Raw genomic sequence first — 23,743 nt, forward strand, 5'->3', positions numbered from 1 at the left:
TGTGATTAAAAGATAGGGAAAACCCTTTCTTTGTTGTTTTGTGGATAAAAAATAGGGGAAACCCTTGAATTTTTTTCCCACAAAACTCTGGTTTTAATAAACTTGGATAATTCTGTCCTACAACTGACTTGAAAGCTCCAGAGTCTAACAGGACTTTACATGTTTTTCCACGACATGTCATGGAAACAATCTTATTGCTACCACTGATAGGTGTGATGAAATAATCCAAAGTGTTAGGAATTACACAGAGGACATTTGGATCAGCCTTCTGGTTTCCAGAATCACTTTCTCAATCTGCTTCAGGTTTTTCTGTGTCATCCTCATCACCTATAGCAGCTACTTTCTTGGAATTTTTAGGGCAATTCCTTGAAGTATGTCCTGTCTTATCACAAGAATAACATTTGACTTCAGTATTGGACTTAGTTGAATTATCCTGACTCTTGTCTGATCCATTAGGATTAGAGTAAGTTTTGCCATTCTGCATATAACCAGGTTTTCTCTTGCCTATGTTAGTATATTCTGCAATATCTTCCAAAGCATTAATAAGAGAAGTTAAAGTCTGATTGTCTTTCATTGTATTTTGAGCAGCAAAACTAACATCACCTTCCATTTGGGTCAAAAGCTTAAACATAAGACTTTCATGATTTGTTTGAGGTTCACAAGCCATGATCCTCTTATACTGTCTTGTGACCCAAGTTGCTGCTGGTGTACTACCAGGAACAAATTTGTCTTTCTGGTAAATAATAAGAAGTCTGCGTCTCCACGCTGGAGTCCCATACTTCTGATTTATTGCATCTTTCCAAAAGGACCAAGGTTTATCTCCTACCATAGATCTAACACTGGAAAACCATGCATGAGCTACACCAGTGAACATGTTTTTCAATTTAGAAGTAATAACAATGTCTTCAATTCTAGAGTCTTGTTGGATTGTATCAATCCATTCAATAAAGTCTACATGATTATACTCTCCTTCTCCAGAGAAGGTAGGCCAGGCTTCCATTTTAGACAAGCCTTGTAGTATAACTTTACTGGACTCTTGAGAAATATCCTGTCTAGTTGTTATTTGAGGATGGTGAGGAGTAGTCACAGGAATTTCAAACAATTCATCAAGTCTACCAGGATCCATTTCTGTTTTGGTCTGGTTGACATTGAAAAAATTCTCTTTTCCTTGTTGTCTAGGCACTGCTTGTGGAGTTGGGCCAGGAGCAAAGGTGCTTGGATTAACATTTACATTACTTGATGGAGCACTTGAGTTAGCAACTAAAGTAGTGCTTAGAGTTTTCAACTCTTCCAATTTATCAAGTAAAGTAGAAAAGCGCTCTTCATTCTTTTTCTCCATTGAAAAAATTCTCTCATTAATGTCTTTAATAGGTTGTTCTCCTATTTCTACAAGGAAATCAAGTTTATTATTAACTTCTTTAAGGAGCTCATGCTCAAACTTAAGTTCAGAGATTTTTTCATGGCAAGAACAAATTTGCTCTGAAGTTTTATGGCTTGTAGAAGTTCCTACAGCTGGTGGTAATTCAACAGAATGACACTTCTCAACATTCTTTCCTTTATGCTTGCTGGCTTGAGCAGTCAGATTTGAAGGAGGAAAAAAGTCAAGAGAATTATTGTGAGAAAGGTTCAAAGAAGCTTGTTCACTCAAAGGCTTCAATTTATTGGCAAACTCATTTAAGTTGTTTTTATTGTCTTCTAGCTTGTCATACACCAGTGCAAAAAGATTATCAAACGCTTTTTTGGAGAGGTCTTCTCTTTTATTAAGTTCTGTTAAAGTGTCACGGATATTTTTAATATCAAAAGTGGAAACACTTTGTTTGATTACGGCATCAAGCTTAGAAGAGACATCTTTACAATTTTTGTTTGTATCTACAAGTAGCGGGGACTGTTTGTACAGATATTCTACTTGAGGTACCGTTCTAACAAGTTGTTGCAAAGTCGCGATGGAGTTATCGGAAGAAAAAATGAGAGAGCGAAACTTTTGCTCGTACAAATCGGACTGTCTATTCAGTGTATTACTCAAGTTAATAGTTACCTCGCTGTTAACCTGTTTCGATAACAACGAGCAATTAGAATCTACAACCTTTTCAATGCTTGTGAAAAGGTTCTTTAAGATAGGAATTAACTCACTAGAAGTTAACCCTCGTACATCATTTCGTCCTCTTGGAGTTGACGATGATTGTCGTACCCTCCGTTCTGATTTCGCAAGGACTCGAGCGCCTGGTATTGCGCTTGAGTCGTCCGATTGAGCCGTATCATCTCGCAGTGGATCGACATTTGATGAGACATGCGGCGTCTGTCCCATCTGCGTGACGAGTCCGCTGGAGGATTCTCGTAGGGTAGGGCCCGAGGTGTCCAGTTCTGCTGTTGACGTGCTCCTCGACCTCTTTGCCTCTGGTTGTTCCTCGGCTGTTGGTCTCAATGGTTCTGACTTGCTCTTGGGACATTTGGTTGTTGGGTGGGAGCGGTCGAGTGAGGATACACCGGCGGAGGCATGGTGCTGTACGTCAAGGGAGTTATGGCTTCCTGGTTGGGCAGCACTGGTTGCGCCAAGGGTGGAGGATCTGTCACCATCGGTTGGTGGCCGGATGGTTGAGGAATCGAGGGGAGAGACTTCTTTTGGATCGGAGGAGTCGGGAGCTCCACGGTTGGTGCAGGAGGAGTCGGGCTCCATAACTCCATGGGTTGCGGCCCGGGAGTCGGAGTCGGTTCCTGTCCTCTTTTCCTCAAATAGTTCCTGTGCTTCGGGCCTGACTGGTAGTCTTCCCACTCCGCCTGAATGTCCCAATCCCCATAGAGGGATCGGAACTGATCCGGGCTGATGATATGGACGATCGTCGAGTTGAGATTCATTGCTGCTTCCAGGCAGAGGATCATCATGTCGTCGTCGTCCTTCTCCTTCGCTAGATTCCGTCCGTCCAGCTGGCTTTTCAAGCCCTGGAGCATCGGATGTATCCGGGGGTTGAGGTTTTTTAGCGTGTCGGCCTCTAGGGGCCCCGGTAAGATCTTGCGCCTCGAGCAAAGCTGGGCGGTTGCTCCTGGTGCGCGATCGGGATGAATTATTAGAACTCATCGTTAATAGATATAATTCAACAGATTAGCACTAACCCGTAATAATATCCAAGTCGCTGCTGTCAGCAGGGGGATAGGACTCTTGAGAGTCTTCGGAGCTAGGGATGATAGACGAGGTAGTCGAGTAATTCGAGACTACAGTTCGTCCTTGAGGAACGAAATAATTTGCTAGCTTCTCTCGTGTTTTCTGATCGAAAGAACCGTTGTCAAATACTGATTTTTTGACAGAAGAACCGCTAGTGGATGGTTGATTGCTAGTAGTAGCGAGTTTCGGTTCAACTTGCGGCTTCTGGTCGGCTTTAGGGATGACCTTCTTAATCTTGATCTGATTAAGAGAGCTAGAAGGGTCTCGGTCGATCAGCTTCGACACCGGCTCGGCGCTTTTGAAGGGATCTGTCAGCTCCGGTCTCTTGTGTGACTCGGAGTTGATAGGATTTAGAGTTCGCGCTGTAGCGGCTAGAATAGCGGCCAGCGGAATGGGGCCACACTATAACCTTTTCAGGCCAATGGGAAAGAAACCACACCTCGACGCTGAATAGCGGAGGGGCTAGCTCCCTTACAAAGGTAAGGGGACGCGGCGATGACTCGAGCCAGGCGCCGTAGCTTAGAACACCAAAGGTTTATTTTCTAAGTTACAGGTGTGATAACAATCACCTGTAACTAGAAAATGCACAAGTAGAGGTCGAAAAAAGCTGTAAGGGAAGGATAAAGTTATTTGATTATTGTAAACCCCACTCACTATTGATTTTATAGTAAGGTTGGCGGGTTTTGTATGTGTAATAATCTTGGGGGGAAAGATCTCTCCAGAGGAAAGATCCCCCCCTTTTATATTACAGGGACCTGATCCTCCTTCGAGTCAAGGCCCCAGAGGGATCCTTAAATCCAAGGAGGGAGAAGAGGTCCACGGAATTCAGAGGAGGAATTACATGAATAATTATGTAATCTCTCTATGTATGGTAAATCCATAGAGAGATATACTCCATTAGTACATTATTATTCTCAATCAAGGTAAATACATAATAAGTGTGAAATCATACAGTTTAGTACATATAAAGTGATGATTGCAACAAAAGTAATATTATAACACAACAGGAGGGGTTGAACACAGGACCTTACACAAGATCTAGATCAACCTTGAGGTAGTCTTTAGCCATTGGGTTACATTAGATGTAATTATCTTCGTAGGCACATGGACAATTGTCTCAGTGGCTGACAGGATCGGCCGTTGGGACCGTCTTTTTGATTTTGGGCTTCGTTGGTACCGGTTTAGCGGGGGTGGCTGAAGTAGCAGGGAGAGTCCTAGCCTTTAAAAACGGGGAAGGGATCTCCGTGTTCGCTTCTGGCTCCTTGGTCACCTCTTGGTCCCACTCGGGTGGTACCACTTCTGGACTCTTAGGTTTCTTAACAATCCTAGGTTTCTTCGTCACGGTGCGCGAACTTTCCGAGGCGGCCGTCGGAACCTTCTTGATAGGTTGCTTAACAATTCGGGGAGCAGGGTCTGACAAGAGCGCTCCAGGAGACGGAGGAGTAGTGGATCGGACTGCTCCTGAGTAAGTAATCTTGGAAGGGGCGGCGGACACTGAGAGGTACACAACGACGTATACAGCTTTAGCAATCAGTCCTCTCCTGATAAATACCAAAATATAGAGAGCTCACTTTTATCGAGTTATAACTGGATTTGAAGTGGAGGGATTTGTTTTTGAGCGGTTGTACGGGCGCTGATTTTTGAGAAAGGTTTGATCGATCTGCGGGTTTTAAAGGAAAACGCAGAGGTTAGATCCGAGATTTCAGCAATATGAAGAGCTATGTTCAACGCGGTATGGAAGCGGAAGTAGAGAAGTTTGAAATATCAGAGGGAATCTCGTTGAGTCAAGGATGCGGAGCTCTGAAGAGCGGAGGAAGTCAACGAGATAGTAAATTTTCAGAGTTGGAGTTTAACTCTTAGGTTAGGTGGTACACAGGAATGAATTTCCCGGCCAGACCCCCAGTTGTCAGCTCCCGTCTCTTATGTGACGAGGGGCTGATGGGTTTTGGATTACGTGCTGTAGCGGCTTGGGCAGCGGCCAGCGAAAACAGGGCCGCACTATAGCTATTACAGCCAGGGGGAATAAACCACACCTCGACGCTGAATAGCGGAGGGGCTAGCTCCCTTACAAAAGTAAGGGGACGCGGCGATGACTCAAGCCAGGCGCCGTAGCTTCAAACAAAAGAGAGGTTATTTTCTAGGTTACAGGTGTGATAACAATCACCTGTACCTAGAAATTACACGAGTTGAGGTCGAAGGAGCTGTAAAGGAAAAGATAGGGTTAGTTGATTATTGAAAACCCCACTCACTATTGTTTTATAGTAAGTTTGGCGGGTTTGTATGTGTAATAATCTTGGGGGGAAATCTCTCCAGGGGAAAGATCCCCCCTTTTATATTACAGGATCAGCTCCCTCCTTCGAGTCAAGGTCCTGAGGGATCCTTAACTCCAAGGAGGAGTGAACACGGAATTCAGAAGGGGGTTTACATAAATATGTATGTAATCACCCTAATTGTAAATATATTAAGCTTAATCAGGATAAATAAACAGAGAGATAAGATTATCTCTCTCTGTATAAACAGATATGTAATCAATGTGAAATAAGATTAATTACATACTCAAAAGAGTGTAAAATAGGTACTAAATACATAATAATAGTACATTGAAATAAAAGGTACATAATTCATGTAATGACAGGGAATTGAACTCTTGACTTTATGTACATGAGTCAATCATTAAAGAAGTCTTTAACCACACAGCGGGCAATCGGGTGTCGCACGCAGCCCGCAGCGACACCCGCGTAAAGGGGGTCCCCTTGGCTCGGGTGTTGCTGCGGGCTGCGTGCGACATCCGATTGCCCGCTGTGCCATTAGGCTATAAGACATATACTCTGCATTGTAGACACATGGACTTAGTGTCTCAGTGTCTGACATATGCATTTTGCTATTTAAGCCACAAGGAGCGGATCAATCCGAGAGTTTATCTGGGCCTGCATTGGGCGGATCACTCCAATGCCCAATACTTATCCATCCCCACAGCTTCCTAATGCTATGGAAATGTGGAGCTTTGAGGGCCGTACATATACCAAAAAATCACAAGCTTTTCAATGGTCTGGGAGGCATGACCAGAATCAGGGCGCTTGTGGGTGATTTGGGGGTTGTAATGCCCTCCCCAGCCAAATGGCTGGTTGCGCTCACGCAAGATTTGGGAGATTATATTCAAGTCCATCCTTCGGAGGCGCTTCGCGCCTCCTTGGAAGGAAGGGACTTGTGTTAAGTTAGGCACAATTGGTGGCTGGTTTTTTGTGCAGGTTTCTCTCAGAGGATGCTACAAGCCCTTAAACACCACACTTGAAATAATTCAAGTGGCATTCTTGCTGTGCCAATGTTGGGAGCGTAGGCTCGCTTCGGGAGTTCAGCCTACCCCCCGGGGGCCCGAAGTCTCGAGGGCGAGGGACTTTGCCAAGTTCGCGCCGCAAGTTGAACTAGGCCTCCAAGGCCTGCACGCAAACAAACTTTCGTTTCCGCTCCAATCGTCGTCGACGGCATGTCTGAAGCCGATGGAATTCCGCCCAACGAATGTAGGACCGATGGACAGTTTTTAATAGATCTGAAAGTTGAATTTGGGTAGGTGTATACATACTCCTTTCCTGACTCTCATGATTCGATAATCTTACTCATGCTGATGTCTTTTTCATGATTCGATAATCTTACTCATGCTGATGTCTTTTTTTTTTTTTTTTTTTGGATGGGACAGAGGCGGCCTGGAAAGCTTATTCTCAAACCAGACCAGTTTGGAGATCCAACTAGCCCAACCACACACGATGGGTCATCTGGTCTCGATTCTCTCAGCGCAGGTCAAGCCGCAAAAGTCGCTCTCGTTATTCTGCTCGAGGGAACCGGAATGGGATATCAAGCCGGGAATTCTGCCCCTGGTCAACGATGAGGATTGGGAGCTTTTGGAACCGAGTGGAATGAATGCCGTCTTGAAGCAGGGTGATAACGTGATGTTTATCAGTACATTACATGGCGGTTGATCATGTTTCACGTATATCTTCGATGGAGTAAATTAGTCAAGCCGTTTAGAACAGAATGCGTTATAGGAACCGGAATGATCAGATCGTGAAGGTGTCCCTCGTTGGATGAGGGTCAGCATGAGGTGGTTGAGCTTTCTATAAGGTGGTCGTCGTATCTTGAACTGGGGATCAATTACTTTTGATTGTCTTTCACATTCGCGTATTGCTCTGGGGTAAAAGTTTTCTAATCGAAAGCACATAAAACAGATAAATGGAACGTACGAGAGAAAGAGAACCGAATGTATATACAGGAAAAGAACACTTACCTGACTGAAGGCATGCAACTCACTGATCTCATCCCTAAGCCGCTCGTTTACCAATCGGTGTTTGGCCAGTGTAGTCTTACCGGCAAATTCTGGGGAAACAATCAACACCTGAGGTGACGATTGAGGCAAGCAGAGGTCGCGGACTATCAGCGCTAATATTTTTGGGTTCTTTGATTGTGAAGTTCTGAGGCCTCGAGACACTTCACCTACCTCATAAGACTGGCCACACCCTCCAGAGATATCGAGCACTTTCCTCTCAATCGCCATGGGGAAACATTCTACTAGTCTCTGTTCCAACGATTCCTGTGAGATAGGCATTATCCTATTTGGCTGCGATTCGAAACTACTCTGCCAGAAGGTGTTTAGCACTGATGATGATGATGATGATGATGATGATGATGATAATGTGCTGGCGTGTATCGTTGAATTTAAATGCTTTCTTTCATCCTCCTTGGCCAGCTCTTCAAGCCAAGCTGTGATTAGCAACATTTCTGCAAGGATATGACATGGGAGTCGGCTGCGCAGTGCACAGTCTGAAGCGGGGGCACCGGGGAGTGCGCTTTGATCGAGCAGTCCTGGAGACTGGCGCCATCCAAGACGATCATCAACATCAGCCATGTCCTATCTGGTCGCCGGATCACTATCTCGTTTGCTATTACGGCCGCAAAGCTTCCTGGGCGTATCGCTCTCGCGGAGATGGGCATCGACCGACCAATCGCCTGAACCAGCTCGGCCGTACACCCCTCCAACCAGTCGACGTGCGCTTGGCCCCGCTGGGGGTATCCTCCTTTCGCCAACGGCGGTTAAGAATCTGTTCAATTACCCTGAGTTTAAACACAAGAAACGGCCTATCCTCCCATTCAAAAAATGGAGATTGGTAAGCTGGTCTTCAGGCCTTTTCCTTATTTTTCAACAGGGCGTCACGGCATGCTGAGATCGGCTCTCGTCTTCTTGGCTATCCCTCTTTCCTCTTTTCCAGCAACGGATGCGCCGACTCAAAGATAACAAGAACAAAGTCTGATTGAATCCTAGCGTCTCCACCGTCGAATGTTACCAAACGTCGACTGTGCGTCGCATATCCTCAATCTTACAAGAAGAAGAAGAAAAAACGGGACTGGTTCTTCGCTGCCTAGACCCCCCGGCCCGTCAACTGCTTTACTTGGAAGATCATTCGAATGATGAAATCGGACCATACATAATCAGCACGAAATTTCATTCTGGAAGCCTCACGACTTGCGTATATGTAGCTGTCCGCCGGTGTTGAGCTTGTGGGGACCTGTCCGCGATCTTTGTTCTGATGTGTACACTGTCGCTCGCTCATGAGCTGTTGACCGATGACTCAAGCACGGCGTTTCCAGTACATAATCGCCCCCGGCGGCCGTGTTACCAAATAATTTAGTTGTGTACGGAATGAAGTCTTTGTCCGATTCGTGAGGCTGGACAGCGTGGCTGACCGGTATCCCTGAGTTGCTGGAGACTCTGGCCGGAAGGCAGCTGTCCTCTACACACGAAAAAAAGGAAGAGGATTTGAATAAATGGACACATTCACGACATGTTTCGGCTGAACAGGGTCGGCCTCCATGGCTATTCGAGTATGTACATGAGGTTTGCAGTTTAGCATGTCACGTGTGTATGCAGGTGGGCTTGAGTGCTGACAGCCAGCCCACTCTCGGGATCGAGGGTGGGCTGGTTGGGTTGGCCTGGGCTGCTTATCTAATCAGACCACCCCGCCCATCGCGACTGAGCCTCCGCCAGCCCCCCGGGCCAGCCAGCCCATCTCCTTGGCGGCGGTCCAGCATAAGGTTCCGATCCGGTGCCCCGGAGCCGGATATCACCCATCCCGCACCCTGACCCTGGTCTTATCCGGAATCCGGCCGGACTTTCCCGGATCTGAAAGCAAGGGGCATTTCCCAAAAAAAGTACCAATTTGATCGGGTATGCCGGGGATTCCCCGGTAGGGTACCCGATTCATGCGGGTTCAACGGGTATTCCCCGAGAAAAGACCTTATTTTCGGGTGGGTTTACCCGCATAAATCTCGCTTTTGGAGCGCTGTTCACTATCCGACCGGATTCCGGATCCCTTGAGCTCAATCCCGAGCCTTGATCTGGCGTGCGGGGTTTCCGGATTTCTCCGGATCTGCGGGGTCCGGATCGGAACCTTAGGACTCCAGCACTCCAGCTGGGCTTATTTAATCACCAGCTCACACTCTGCCCACCGCCGGCGCCCACCATCCACAAGCCAACTGCACTCCAACGCATTAAACAACGCCAAGTGCTCCTGACAAATTGCTTGCTTACATACGACACGATACGATGGCACTCATCCTTAATGAAGCCCAGGCCGAAGAACCAACGATATTCGAGCCATCAGCAGCAGCAGCACTACCGCTCATCATCCCAGAACCAGCAGGGCGCAAACACCATCGTAAGCACAGAGCTCATCTCCCCATCAGCAACCACACACTCACCTCATAAGCCCAACCCCCACGCAGACATCCTCCCCCTCAACGAACACCCCAGCACCCTCCCACTCGCCCCGCAGCCACCCTCCCCCAACCGACACCCCACCTTCCTCCTCAACAACTTCCCCCACCGGCCTCACTACTACCAGCCAGACTCAGTCGGAGCACAGCCCGGATACTGTCTCTCCCCCGTCCCCCCCTCACTCCGCCACCTCACCAACGCTGCCTCGCCAGCTCACCGCCGCTCTGCCTGCCCATCCGGACCGAAAACCACACTCACATCCCCCGCCCACTGTCCTGCATCCTCAGCCGCACTCTCCTCCCTGCCCTCCCTCTCAACAACTATCGCCTCATCAGCCTCATCCTCATCCTCATCATCGCCCTTCGAAATAGCATTGCTCTCCGAGCACAAACCAGCAGCGGAAGACACGCCCAGCCGTAGCCAAAAAGCGGCCCCCGCCTCGATGATCATCACCAAGAAGATCCTCCCCATACCCCCCAGTCTGTCCCCCAGGGTCCGGCAAATCTTCCTGAACAAGATCAACTCCCAGCAGGCCCAATCATGTGCGCAGCTGCCGCGTCGGAAGAAAAAGAAGGCCGTCGAACCACTATCCCTCCCCCCCGTCTGATCCGCTCTCCCTCCATCTCGTCAGTCTCGATGGCCGGCCTGATTCAATGTTCTATAGACTTTCCTCTCTTGTAAATACCTATCATCAGCCCCTCCTATAACCCCTGTTGCTCTTTCTGTCCCTCCCTCATGTCCTCTCTTCCCCCTCCTATTTGTTCTTTCGTCTTTTTTGTGTGTGTGTGTGAAGGATGTCGCTCGTTCATAATATATCCTCTCCCATCTGATCTCCTCTGCGGATCTCCTTGTCTTCCTTTCTGTATGGACACATGTATACCTGTCTCCTGTTTTAATCACTTTTTTTGCATACTGTCTTGGCCATTCTTCGTCTTGCTATTGTGTTTGTAACTCTTATTTATGTGGTCTCGTTATCAACCACTTCGACAATTTTCATACAAACTAGGAAATTATAAACAAATTCACATAAAAAAAAAGCTCGCTGTCAACTCAGTGATTCATGACGCCACCCTCATCCATGTGGGGCTCTATTTAACTGTGCCCGAACTTCAGGATGCCCATAGCCTTAGATCTTGGTATGAAGCATCCAGGCACGTAATCCCAATTTTAACGTGTTTCTGTACATAAAGAAAACTGGAGCCCTGCTCAGGTGGCTGCACGTCGGCAGGAGAGCCCGACAAGCCAGGTCTACCCACTACAGACTCTCTTACCCTAGCTTAACTAAGCCTCTCGAACGGAGAGTCCGGGGGACCCCGCCCCGAGGGCTCTCCGCAGGAGAGGGAGGGGCCGCTTCGCGGCCAGCCACAGCGAGCCTCCCACCAGGGGGGACTTGTGTTAAGTTAGCTTTTACCCGACTCCAAGACAGCACTGAAAAAAAAAACCTTTGTGACATTTCTATAAAACAGCCTTTCATGAACAGGGCTAAATAGTCTTTTCCGACGAGCCTGGACTCTGAAAACTTGGAGATTTTGTCAAAATTTAAGCATAAACAAGATGAAATTGGTGTTGAAGTTGCCAACTTAGACCAGGCTATATAAATGGGGATGAACAGAATACAAGAATAACATTTACGTATGTATATCTCGAGATGTGAGGCCGCGACTGCTGAGTAATGATGACGTTTTTGCTTGAGCAATTGTCAGAAAGCAGCGTGAACTGACTGAGGGTTGAGCGCGGATGGTGTGAGGGACAAGGTGGTCAGCACGAGTGCTCTGCTCGGTGGTGCTGAGGCTGACTGGCTTGGCCGAGGAGACCTTCGCGCGAACACATGGCGAGGAGAGGAGGTCCCCAAGTCTACCTCTGCCGACCGAGCATGGCTCGGGTGATCCCACTCCAGCTGGCTGGGCAAAGGCATCGGCCACCGACTCCAGTGCTATAATAGAAAGACTCACTCACTCTCACCCACACTTCCTCCCCACCAGTTTCTTCCTCTGCTCAAGTAGTTCAGTCACAGTACCCGTCTCCACCCAAACTCCTCCGCCAGGTTATTAAACCTTTTGACAGAACCTCCAAGCAAGGCTGATAAAGACTCCTGGAGACCAAAAGCGTTTAGTTAAAAAAAAAAAGGAAAAATGGGCTTATCGGACATCAGGATGTAAGTGCTCTTATGATTCACGTATTGAACGAGTCACAGAGGCGGGGATGTTGAGGATGATTCTGCAACAGATTTCGGTTGATAGTCCAGGTAGGCTTGACGACGCTCTCCCTGGCGGTCATCGGTCTGTGCATCAAGGCGATGAACGACTTGGAGGAAGACAAACGGACGATCGCTCGACTGCTTCCTGGGGGACAAATCGAGGCCCGTAATATCGTCGGCAGTGGCGTCGCGTTGGTCATGGTTTCTTGTGGGATCGTCTTGATGACCGTAAGAGAGACTCTCTCTTCTTCTATAAACAATAAGAAAAAAAAAACTGATTCGATTCACTGTTTGTCTTCCAAGATCCTCAACTCGATTTATATCTTGAAGGATAGATGTCCACAAGCAATCAGGAAGCGATGTCCAGCGGACTTCAGTAGGAAGACGATGGCCGTCTTTGCGTTCATCCTCACGCCGATCAACATTGCCCAGAGCTGTCTGACAGCCACTCAGAGCGCCCGGGTAAGCTCGAGCACCCTGCCCGCAGACACCGTCGAAAATCTCGTCGCATTCTCCGGCCGTAGTTTGCTCTATAAGGACAAGGTGACCATCGTCGATTACACGGTCATCGCTTGGATCACCTTGCTCCTCCTCCTCATCGGGTTCGTCTTTTTTTTTAAAAAAATCTCAGCCCCTCATAACTCTAACGGGTTAATTTTGACAACACAGGATCACTATCGAATCCTCCAAGTTTTCCAGACCTGAATACGGTGACGCTGATCAAGAGAAAACGAGTGCCTAGTCCTTCCATGACTTGCCCAAAAACTAAAAGAAAACATTAACAACCTCTTTCAATTCATCACCTTCCATCCATCATGACTGCACATCCTTTCCACAAATGAATCCAACCCCTCTTTTCTCTTTCCTGTTATTATTTTGCCTGCTTGTCTGCGACTGGATCAGTATTATTATCTACTTGTAGAAACGCGCTCCATTTTCTTTCTGTATCTCTCTGCCTCCATTTTCAGTTTGTTTGTTTGTTTGCTATCGTTGTTTGTTGTTGTAGTGGTTGATTTATCAAGAGCGTGATTTATGTGTTTTCTCTTTCCTGATCATGGAAAATACCAACCTTCAATTTAATTTGCATTCTCGTTATCAGTTTTAGACACAGCTGATGGCAAGATACACGCGAGCCTTTCTCCCGACGAAGACTTATGCCAAGTGCGAGCGGGAAATATCCGTTCTGTTCTCCTTGGGCATCTAACTTGACAGGCTAGCGCCGGGGCAGCGCGGGGGCCCTCTTGTTCTACGGAGAGGCCTCAGCTTATAGGGACGTACGCAGAAAAGCTCAATTTGCATGCAGCTTTTTTGCTTTGCGTCCTAACTTAACCAAGACCCCCCAATTTGACAAGGTGGCGCTGTCCGGCAGGCTCCGGTGGGAGCACCCGTGGGACCTTACTGAGGATTACGCCCACCTATAATCTCCCCGAGAGCTATCCCAGACCGCATAGCGACTTGCCCGAGCGCGACGGGACCAAGGTCGGCGTGGGGCGCAGTGTCGTCAAATTCCTTCTCCCAACGATGGGAGGTTACGCTACCCGTAACGGTAGCGTAACAAAAACGTAACGGAATCCTTGCCGTTATCGTTACAATGACGGCGGCAAAGCTTCCGTTACGTTTTCTTTAATTTTTTTCCCTCTCTTCCTAGCCTCGTTACGTTATCCCTTGCAATTATAGAAGGATAAACTGCGCAAAAAAGGGGAGTTTTCCCCCTTTTATGGCATTTTTACCTCTGCTAACGCGGTTAACGCGTCATCGCCGTTATTTTTCCGGATATTGAGGGTGAAAACACCCTCTGTTACGTTACTCACCGGCCCAAGGAGCAATGTTGCCAGAATAACGGTAACACATTATCTGGTAACGATGGGAAGTTACATTACAAAAATCCCTCTAGATATCGTAATGTATGTAACTTCCCATTGTTGCTTCTCCCATCAGCTGATCTCACTTGGGCGCTCACCAATTGCATCCAACAAATCTGCAAGGATGTGTGGCGTTGCAAGCCCACCTCAACAAGTCATCTCCGACAGTCGCCCCGGCAACAGTCAAGCTTTTGTCCACTCCGCAAACCTGAATGTACCCTAAGTAATTCCTAACTAGGAAACCGGTTGGGGTGGAGACAGTGCCGAAAAAAAATGATTACAGGGGAAAAAAAATTTTAAAAAGAAAAAAAGGAAGATCATCGAGAAATTTGTAAAGATCATCGAGAAATTGTAGCTACTATGACAATTCATGACACACAGCTTGTAACGAAGAGACATGATCAGCAACATAGCAACGGGACCGGCAGCCGAGACGAACAATTATGACATTGTGACAGACAAGCAGATTAGCAAATTGCCAGGTGGATGGGAAATGGGAAGATCAGACGCCAAAGAAAATACACAAGTCAGAGGTCCAAGATGAACCGCTTGAAGCTATAAGCAACCCTTTGCCCCCCGCTTCGTTTCCCCCACATTATCTTGAACAATTGCTAGCTCCGACTCCTCCCCCCCCCACCTGCCGTATACATGTCATCGCCCCATCAGCTCATTGCGCCTGTAGTGTTGGCCTATCGTATTTGTACCCTTGGAGCCAATACTTTTCCCTCTTCCAAGACCCCGACCACCTCAAAAAGTCACTCCTTGAAAAGCGCCATGGAAAGCTTGTCCGACTTTGAGACAAACTCTTTCGAGTTCTTGACAACTTTCAGTAAGTTGTCCATGCGTTTGAGTGCCGCCCAACCGACCTCCACCAGTTCGCCAATCAGGACTACCATCTCGGCGCCGTTCATCCGGGAAGTATCGCTGATACCCGGAAATAACGGTGCTACAGTCTTCGTAAAGCCCGCTAGACAATTTTTGACCGATCACAGAAGCACGTGGCACACCTCTTGAAACCGGTTCGTGGCGCTTGGCGATGAATGCTTCGCCATCACCTTCCGCTCCTTCTTTTTCTTGAGTACGTCCACGACCCGCTTGAGTGCCGACATGCCGGAATTGAATTCTTGTGTCATTCTTCCCTTTGCCGTCAGCTGCTTGGGCGAAACAATGGTTTCTATTGTTGCGAGTTGATCGTTGTTAGGTCGTGGACCGGGAGCAATGGGAGCGTTGACCCCACCAGTCCAGAAAGCGGGGTGAGCGGTGCTAAATGAAGGGAATTCCCCGTGATCCAGGCGAGTCCTCTTCGCTAAGTCCCAGTCACGAGGTGAGAAAGCCGTAGCGCTTGGTCGCTTGGAAGGGTTGGCCTGGTGTACCCGTGGGTTTGTGAGGACCTCGACATCGGAATCGCTGCCCGCGTCGCAGTTGATGTCGTTAGCGGCGTGGGAGAGGGGTCTACTGGGGGCCTTCTCAACAACCAGCATCTTGTACTCTTGCGCCAGATAGTACATGTGAATACATGCACTTCCGGATCAAATAAAGTGCATGCAGCCACAGGCAATGAGCCGACCTTCAATGACCCCAAAGGGGGGCTTGTAATCCACACAGTAAGATGCCTCAGTTGGCTTGGAGAACGAATCTACTTGAAACTAAGGCCAGGGTTGTGTCAGTTTTGTGCATCAATTCAGGATGATGTTGGACAACGTACATGATTGTGGTACTTGTATACCTGAGCCCCGCTGAGCTCGAGGTACTGCTTCGTGAAACCTTTGGAACAATCCTTTGCCTTCTTTTGATACTTGTTAGTCCTCTGTTTGACAAATCCTGTGTTCACCTGGCAATAATCCCGGCCGTAATCAGGCTCGACAATGTCACAGAAAGTGTGAGTTAGCTCATCAATCCGTGGCCACTCGGATACTTTGATGTATTTAGTCTTCAGGGCACGGTGCCAGGCTTCCGCATAATTATTTGTATGCATACCCTGGTGTGCGGTCTTATTCACACATAGATGATTTCAGTAAATTAGCACAGCGTTTGATGATGAGCCAGAAAAACAAGAAAAAACTTACCGTTCGAAAATGCAGCGACCAATGTTTGATATAAGTGTACCATTGTGTATCTACATAGGTTGCATACGTCGGGTTGATTTGCCGCCACTTGCTGAGATACAACATCATTCAGCCCATTGGGTAATCGACGGCGTACAGCATCTGGCGGAAATCTTCAATTGCCTTGGGTGATTGCTTGCCAAGATGAATAATGGTGTTGGTCTTCAATGCCTTCAAGACATGGAACAGGCACCAGTAAAGTAGTGGTGCTTGTTTGATGAGGTCAGCAAACGCTTCCTCAACGGCTCGCTTGATTGCCAAAGCACAGTCGCTCATCACGGCGTGTGGCACCAGGCCAGAAGAAGATCGTATCCACATGAGTAAGCGTGCAACAGGCCCCCTGTTTTTTTTGTTGAGTAAAGTAGCAAGTCAGTGTTTGGGTTGGGTGTGACGAGCGGTAACAATGAAAGGTACTCACGTTCCTAGGGAGCTGGTGAAGGCCCAGCATACAGGCAGCCCCTTGCCAGTGACGGGGTTTTGGATGAGAATTGTGTATAGGCTGACCTTGCGGCCTTGAGAGAGAAAGTAGTTCTGGACGGAGTTGTGCGTGGCATCAATGAAAATCATGGTCTTACCATGTTCAACCATCATCTCCCGCTGCCAGGGTGATTGGATGGCAAACATGAAGTCCTCCGAGTCGGTGAGAGCGGGGGCGTAAGTGTACCAGCCGGTGCTGTGCAAATGAGCTCGCCAGAGAGAGAGTGAAACAAAAACGTCCGGGTTGCGTCTGGTGTGAATGGTGAGGCGTGTCTTGATCAGGTAGTTGACAAGGTCGTAGAGAACACCATTCGCCGCTGGAACGGCCGTACCGGTCCTAGTACAAAGCTAGGGAATTGGAAGTGCAATCTTGAATCAGCTATGGATCGATTGTAACTTGCAAACCGTACTCGCACTAGATGATTGAAGAAAGGACTTACAGCGTCAAGGTCACAAGATAACAAAAGGCGACGGATTCCCTTCCATCCAATACCAGAATCGACGCGCGCGATTATCCAGTCGTGGACAACCTTGGGGATTCAAGTATTGTCCATGTCTTCCTTGGTGTTCAGCGCGTGGGAGTGTTTCCAGAACCAATCGACCTGCAGCGAATTGGTGGCGATGTCGTGAGTGATGGTGAATCTAGCCTCACAGCCACATTTTTGTCCTGAAGCCTCTTTCCGGGAATTGACCGGAGCTATGTGGAAACCGCTGCGAGGGCATTCGTAGTACAGCTTGAAGTAATACCGGGCGGGTCGCCCGGGTTTCTTGATTGCGGATGGGCCTTTGTTGTAGAAAACGTTGTTGAGGTTCCATCGGATGGTGGCTTGCATTGCCTTGACAAAGTCGTATGCCTCGAGGAACAAGTCGCCTGGGATGGAGAAGCAGAATGGGTAACTGTTGAAGCTGGGTGTAGCACCATCGAGCCAGCGGACCATCCGTAACGTGCTCGGAGGGAGTTTGAAGCCATGGGGGACTGGAATCTCTTGGATGAACGGCTCGGGGACTATATCTTCGATGTCTAGGATGAGGGGATATTGGTTGGTCGGAGGTTGGGGGTTTGCGGAGAATGTATGTTCAATGAGTGCTAGCGCAGAAGAATGAGCAGATGTGGTCGTAGGATTAGCGGATGGAGTGAGGGGTGGCATGTTTTCTGTGGATCAAGAGCCTGGAAGAGGTGGTGGTGATGGCCGAAGTGATGTGGTGGTGATATAGGCTGCGGATGATTGGTGGAGCAGTTGAGTGAAGGTGATGGGGGGAGGCGGGAGGGCGAAGCGGATTAAGGGAAAGGGGGATAGGGTGCGTTGATGATGGGCAGCGGAGCTGAAGGGGATGACAAAGGATGGTTGAACTTTGAAGTTGTGGATGTTAGATTTGATTTAAGATATAAAGCACAAAGCCTGTAATGTTGTGCGTGTATATCCTGATGCAGGCAGAAGCGATGGAAGATTAATGTAATAAATTAGTGTAATAAGTATTTATGTATATTCAAGGGCAGGTGTAGAACGTTCTGGTCAATCCGAAACAAGTTTTGAAAAATGGCACCGGGCCAGGTTGACATGCAATTGGAAATTGGCTGTGATGAGTGCGGGGAAGATGCTTGGTCACAGCAGGTGCGTCTTATATGGGGCCTCATGGTCCCAGGGCTCTCCTGGGGGAAGACAAGACTTGTGAATGTTTGGCTTTACCATGAACTCAAACAACCAGAAGAGGATTGATTGTGGAGGATAATCACAATGCTCGGCTTCACCTACCAGGCCGGAAAGCCGATGTGGTCATCATACGCTTTGGTTAGTGGCTCTTTTTTTCCGAGGTAAGTATGTAAAGTGTTTTTTTCCGTGGGCTTGGTATCTAACGTTACTTGGACGGTTTGGGAATTACTTAGGGTTTATTCAACCCGGCGTCCACTCCCACTTCAACACATCAACGACCTCATGCCAATCATTTGAGTATTCTATTTTCTCTCCCATCGACTTGTCCTTGCTCTAAAGCTCTTTCTCACATTCTCACATTCTTCCATAACCCTCAACCTTACTGTCCTATATTCCTCTTTTTGTCTCTTATCATCACCTTACTGTTATACTCCCACTTGTGATTGTACTCTTAGGTATGAACAAGAGCCTCCTTTTTTTCTCTATTCACTCAATTTTATTATGAGACATTTTCTCAAGCAGTTACGTTACAGTACATTACAGGGGCCCTTTTGGATACCACAACTTTTTTTTAGTTACCCAAATGGTCCATTTGAGTAACATGCCTTTTTTTTGGTAATGTAATGTAATGTAATGTAACATGAACATGACCTTTATTATTTTTGGATAACATACCTGCTAAGTTTTGTAACATATTTGCAAAACATAGTTACATTTGCATAATGAGTTTAGCTTACACTACAGGCAGACAGCTTTTGCTCCCTTGTGCAGCATCACCTAATTTTGGTGACTGCAGTAGCTGCGCAAGTGACACTGCATGTGGGAACCTCACCTGTTTACCTGTAGTGTTTGTAGTGTTAGTGTTTAAGCCTTGCCTCTTGCGTTACCCAAATTTGGCCAAAAATCTAATGTAACCCAGTTTGTTTAAACTATCCTGGTATTGTCACTAGGAGAAAAAGGCCCACTTTTTCTCTGATGGATATTGTAACTAAAATTAAAATATCTGTAACTGATGGTTAACATACCCTTTAAGATTATGTTACAGTTACATTCCCAATTACTGGTAACATAACGGTCCACCCTTGCTTTTCTGATGAAAGATCAATGCTCTTAGTCTCTTTGCGCCATAAGTTGAATTTCAGATAGATAAGTGATGGTTACAAAATAGTCTCTGTATGAGTAATTATTAAAATTTCGTGTCATCTATGTGATCATTAGGGTTGTTTGTTGGATATCTCAACCAATCTTAGACACAGATCAATGCCTCAAAAATTGGTACACTGAGTGGACTTCTGAAGTCATCAAGAATCCAATCACACACTGTGTCAGCCACAGAGTACATGTCAAAGTACCTTACACGTACCAAGTGCCTGCAATTATTCACATTACATATAGTACATTCCTTTTACACCTTTATTACATATGTATATTATTAGATACAAGCTTAAGAATGCACTCTTGTTATACATGACATTACAGAAAACCATAGTTAAATATAGTTACTCCAATGTACTGTTGTTATAAGAGTTAAGTTCCGTGCAAACAGTAAGATTACAATATACTGTAACATTACTGTACACGTGAAATACCCCCAAGACAGGTATCACTCGTTTATCCCCTGTTACACCTCATTCCCTAATTACATAACATATTGATTATGATATAAATACATAAACAATACATGATGTAATCTAATTCAAAAGAGCACTGAATGGAATCACTGATTCCTATGATCAGCTAGTGTACACAGCTACTGATCTAGGATCAGTGCTGATCATTACACTGCCCTAATAATTTCCAATGTTGATCCTCATGAGGATCTGCTTCCTTGGAGCCCTTCCAGTTCCCCCCTGGTCCTGAAGCGCCTCCCAGCGCCTCAAATCCCCTCCTGCTCTTTTCCCTCTATATAAACACGCCCCCCAGGACTGTTTATCCCTCAGAATATTATTACAGCAAAGTTTAACCCATACTCTAGTTAAACAGGGCTTTCATTCTCACCCATCTTTCAATTAAGGAAGAACATCAACTCTTCATTACCCTTACCTTTTTGGAGGTAAAACCACAAACCCAAGTTGAGTTATTCCTTGGATGCCTATTAACACCTTGTGTTGATCTGGATGCTCCTTCATTGAGCAAGCCTCTTAGTCAAGATTACTGATAGAGTGAAACCTTTTACAGGTCTTGCCATGAACCCTTTTGCCCATCCTTGGCATCTTACACTATCATCTTGCTAGTAACAACCCTCTCAGACACGGTTAGTTACCTTAAGGCTGACACACTGAGAAAGCCAGTTCTGAAGCTACAGAGTTCATTGGTACCATCAGCACTGCAGTTTGGAGAGATGAGGTAGTTCAGCCTGGTTGGTTTTCCACAAGTCAAGGATTTTAAAGTGGTTTCTCTTGGGAACTATCACAGTGGGTTTCTTGAGGGAAAGATCAAGCTCAGATTTCACAGAAAAGGCATGGCATTCAGCAGAAGTCAGAAATACATGGAATCAGTCGTTGTTGTGATTATCATCAAGAGGGTTTTGTAAAGTATCTGCATTCACAGCCTTTTCTAGGAAATTCAATTTTTCACGTTTGGGTGCATAGCTAGGGAAATAGGAGGAATTGAATAAAACTTCTCTAATTCCAAAAAGAGAGGCAGTTGCAATGATACAATCAGCAATGGTTGATCATCCACCAGGACCACAACAGTGTAAAAAAACTTAACTACGTCGTAGAGCCTATTGGGTTCTTGCACCTTCTGGATCCGCGGCTTGGCCAGCGGGTACACCTCATCAACACCGGGATGTGTGTTCTTTGGTGAGCACCTGCCCATCAGGAAGTATTTCACTATGGAGAAGTCTGTACCAGCTAGCCAAGAAAGGCTGCTTTCGGCGGACGGCAGGGAAGTGTATTGGCTGGCCGGACAACAGAAGGTGTCTTGGCTTGCCAGGCCTGGGGGGAATATTGCTCCTCGGAAGTCACCTTCTAGTCTCCATGCTCGCCAAGGTTGCTCCCCGGCAACCACCTGCACATACATGCTTGCCGAGGATGATTACTTCCCACCAGGTAGAATTTGCGATGCTTGTACATGCCTGCCGAGGAAACTGGCCATCAAATGGAGTACATACTCCCTTCTCCACTTCATGACTGCTTACATTGGCGGCCATCAAGAGGGGTTGCTGAAACCCGAGGAGGCATTCTTGTGCCGGGCAGGCAAAATGTAGACTTCAAACACCTTTTGCAAGCTTCTTTGAAAGAGTAAGGCTGGGTGGGACATAAGGATCGCCAAGTGAACCCGGGTACCCGCGGCGGGTGCGGGTACCGCCGCTGTTTTTAGCAAATCTGGACACCCGCGATCCCACCCGGCACCCGCGGGCGGGTACCGCGGGTGTTTTTCGCGGGTACCGCGGGTACTTGCATGGAAGAAATGTGCCTTCTCAATGACCAATGTGTGCCGGTCATTGAGAGGGAGGTGTGCCTTCTTGATGACCGGTGTGGGCCGGTCATTGAGAGGGAGGGTGCCTTCTTGATGGGCGGTGTGTGCCGGTCATCAAGAGGGCTGAGTAAGACCCTCTCAATGACTGACCTCTACCGGTCATCAAGAGGGTTGTGCACCTTCTTGATGACCGATGTGTGCCGGTAATCGAGAGGGAGGTGTGCCTTCTCGATGACCGGTGTGTGCCGGTCATCGAGGGGGTTGTGTAGCCCTCTCGATGACCAGCACCGACCGGTCATTGAGGGCCTCAAGAGGTGCTGCGGCACCTTGATCCAAAATACAGTGGCGGGTGTTGACCACGGGTACCCGGGTACCTGGGTTTTTTTTTGCCAAATTCCAACACCCGCACCCGCACCCGGCACCCGCGGGCGGGTACCCGCCGTAAGGCCGCGGGTGCCGGGTACCGCCAAACGGGTATCACTTGGCAATCCTTAGTGGGGCAATCATTGAAAGATCAGCAATGTGTAGGTTCTCAGGCCATTTTTTTTTGCAAATAAAGAAGTTTTATTTGGGGGTGCAGGAAATAGTCCAAAAGAATTCTCTGTTGTGAGCTATTTGGAATTTACCTTCCTCTTGACTGAGTTTGATCTTGTTGCAAGAGTAATAATAGATGAAGTCAAGTTTTTATTGTGGATCAAAAACTATTGCTAGGGAAGCATAATTTTGCATGTGGTGCCAATACTTGTTGATCTTTGCAAGCATAGGTTTGGCAGAGAGTTCTATCTATTTTAGAGTGTTTTATCTTTGAGCTTTACTGATGTATTTTCCAGATTTTTCATTATCCTCAAGACCAAGTTCAAGGTTGGGTACTGAGTACCAGAGAGGTCCGCAGTAGCTTTTTGTCAGAAATAAGGAAGAGAAGAAGATTTAATGTTTGATCTTTTTGATCTTTCTTTAATCCTGACTGAAAGAGATCTCACCCTTCTGAAAAATCCTCAAGAAGTCTTGCATATTTCTCAATTGCACCCATTCAGCGGGGGTGGGATATGAATCATAACCTGATTCAGTCATACATTACATAGACAGCTTTTCAAATGCTAGATTGAATGGCAAAGCTGAGTTGGGAGGTAACCCTTTACAGACAAAAGGTTTCTGCCTAAGATTCTCCGGGTTGGAAACTCCTGATGCAAGATCAGGAGTTTTTTGCACTTTGGGGGTGTTCAAACTAGAGCCCCCAGGTTGGTGTTTTTGGAAGTGAAAATCTTTCCTGAAAATTGGACCTGGGCAGCCTGATTTTAACTTTGAAACCCCCTAATGGGCTATCTTTTGGGCTGAGCCCTGTGACATGGCACCCCAGTGCAACAAAACATTTCAAAAAGTCTTCCAGGCTCCTGAACCCATTTAGATTGTAAGTGAGCTGTGGCACTGGAATCCACTGAGTTCAACCCATGAATTCCACAGGTAAATCAAACTTAACTAAGTCCCTCTCTTGCCTGAGGCTTTGCCGGAGGGACTTATGACTAATCTGCAATGTTCACATGAGAGATATTTTTGATTTGGTGGTGTTTTCCTTTGAGCCACCAAAACTCAACCTTGACAATCTCAAACCTTCTAAGTTTCTGGCGGATGGTACACCTGCATCTTCCCCTCCTTTTGATATAATTTCAGACTCCCTTACCTGCATCTTCATCCTTATTTTTTTTTTTAAAAACATCCATTTCCTCAAAATTCTTACGACTTCCACCGGATCAGAAAATAACTGTCCGTGCGCAGCCATCTCAAGGTCTATTTGCTAGATGGTTGGGTCTGTGCGCTACGCAAATCCAAATGAAATCAAGATGAGATGGAGTGATGTGATGAACATCACAATTGTTTTGTTTTTATTCTGATTTTTGAAATAATTTTTTATAGATGGCTGAGCTACATGCAAGAGATATAAAACACATGATAATCATCCTGAGATGGATGCTATTCAGTAAAAATGGATCTCGTGTGTGGGGGTTGAGAATTGAATGAGCAGTGAGGATTATAACAATCAGGGTGGTCAATTATCCGGACCTCTCACGCAAACATTGCAGATTAGTCAAAAGTCCCTCCGGCAAAGCCT

General features: G+C 46.9%; 6 protein-coding genes across 6 annotated transcripts; 4 read left to right on the plus strand and 2 right to left on the minus strand.

The window, feature by feature from the left end:
* Window positions 1–6,641: 6,641 nt before the first annotated feature.
* On the plus strand, window positions 6,642–7,131 carry PtA15_1A1001 (uncharacterized protein; the record flags this gene model as incomplete). Its single annotated transcript, XM_053165061.1, has 2 exons — window positions 6,642–6,721; window positions 6,852–7,131. The coding sequence occupies 2 exons, from the start codon at window positions 6,642–6,644 to the stop codon at window positions 7,129–7,131; spliced, it is 360 nt and encodes a 119-aa protein (XP_053017214.1).
* Window positions 7,132–7,303: 172 nt separating this feature from the next.
* Window positions 7,304–7,754, minus strand: PtA15_1A1002 (uncharacterized protein; the record flags this gene model as incomplete). The annotated part of the gene is made up of 3 exons (XM_053165062.1): window positions 7,304–7,354; window positions 7,437–7,544; window positions 7,647–7,754. The coding sequence occupies 3 exons, from the start codon at window positions 7,752–7,754 to the stop codon at window positions 7,304–7,306; spliced, it is 267 nt and encodes an 88-aa protein (XP_053017215.1).
* A 298-nt stretch (window positions 7,755–8,052) lies between these two features.
* PtA15_1A1003 (uncharacterized protein) lies at window positions 8,053–8,457 on the plus strand (the record flags this gene model as incomplete). The annotated part of the gene is made up of 2 exons (XM_053165063.1): window positions 8,053–8,313; window positions 8,416–8,457. The coding sequence occupies 2 exons, from the start codon at window positions 8,053–8,055 to the stop codon at window positions 8,455–8,457; spliced, it is 303 nt and encodes a 100-aa protein (XP_053017216.1).
* Window positions 8,458–9,749: 1,292 nt separating this feature from the next.
* PtA15_1A1004 (uncharacterized protein) lies at window positions 9,750–10,527 on the plus strand (the record flags this gene model as incomplete). The annotated part of the gene is made up of 3 exons (XM_053165064.1): window positions 9,750–9,861; window positions 9,929–10,078; window positions 10,292–10,527. 3 exons carry the CDS (start codon window positions 9,750–9,752, stop codon window positions 10,525–10,527), a joined length of 498 nt encoding a protein of 165 aa, XP_053017217.1.
* A 1,525-nt stretch (window positions 10,528–12,052) lies between these two features.
* On the plus strand, window positions 12,053–12,859 carry PtA15_1A1005 (uncharacterized protein; the record flags this gene model as incomplete). Its single annotated transcript, XM_053165065.1, has 4 exons — window positions 12,053–12,075; window positions 12,147–12,345; window positions 12,421–12,719; window positions 12,787–12,859. The coding sequence occupies 4 exons, from the start codon at window positions 12,053–12,055 to the stop codon at window positions 12,857–12,859; spliced, it is 594 nt and encodes a 197-aa protein (XP_053017218.1).
* A 1,875-nt stretch (window positions 12,860–14,734) lies between these two features.
* Window positions 14,735–15,088, minus strand: PtA15_1A1006 (uncharacterized protein; the record flags this gene model as incomplete). The annotated part of the gene is made up of 2 exons (XM_053165066.1): window positions 14,735–14,903; window positions 14,997–15,088. The coding sequence occupies 2 exons, from the start codon at window positions 15,086–15,088 to the stop codon at window positions 14,735–14,737; spliced, it is 261 nt and encodes an 86-aa protein (XP_053017219.1).
* Window positions 15,089–23,743: the final 8,655 nt, after the last annotated feature.

The sequence above is a fragment of the Puccinia triticina genome, chromosome 1A (genome assembly GCF_026914185.1).
Source record: "Puccinia triticina chromosome 1A, complete sequence".
Lineage (NCBI taxonomy): Eukaryota > Fungi > Basidiomycota > Pucciniomycetes > Pucciniales > Pucciniaceae > Puccinia > Puccinia triticina.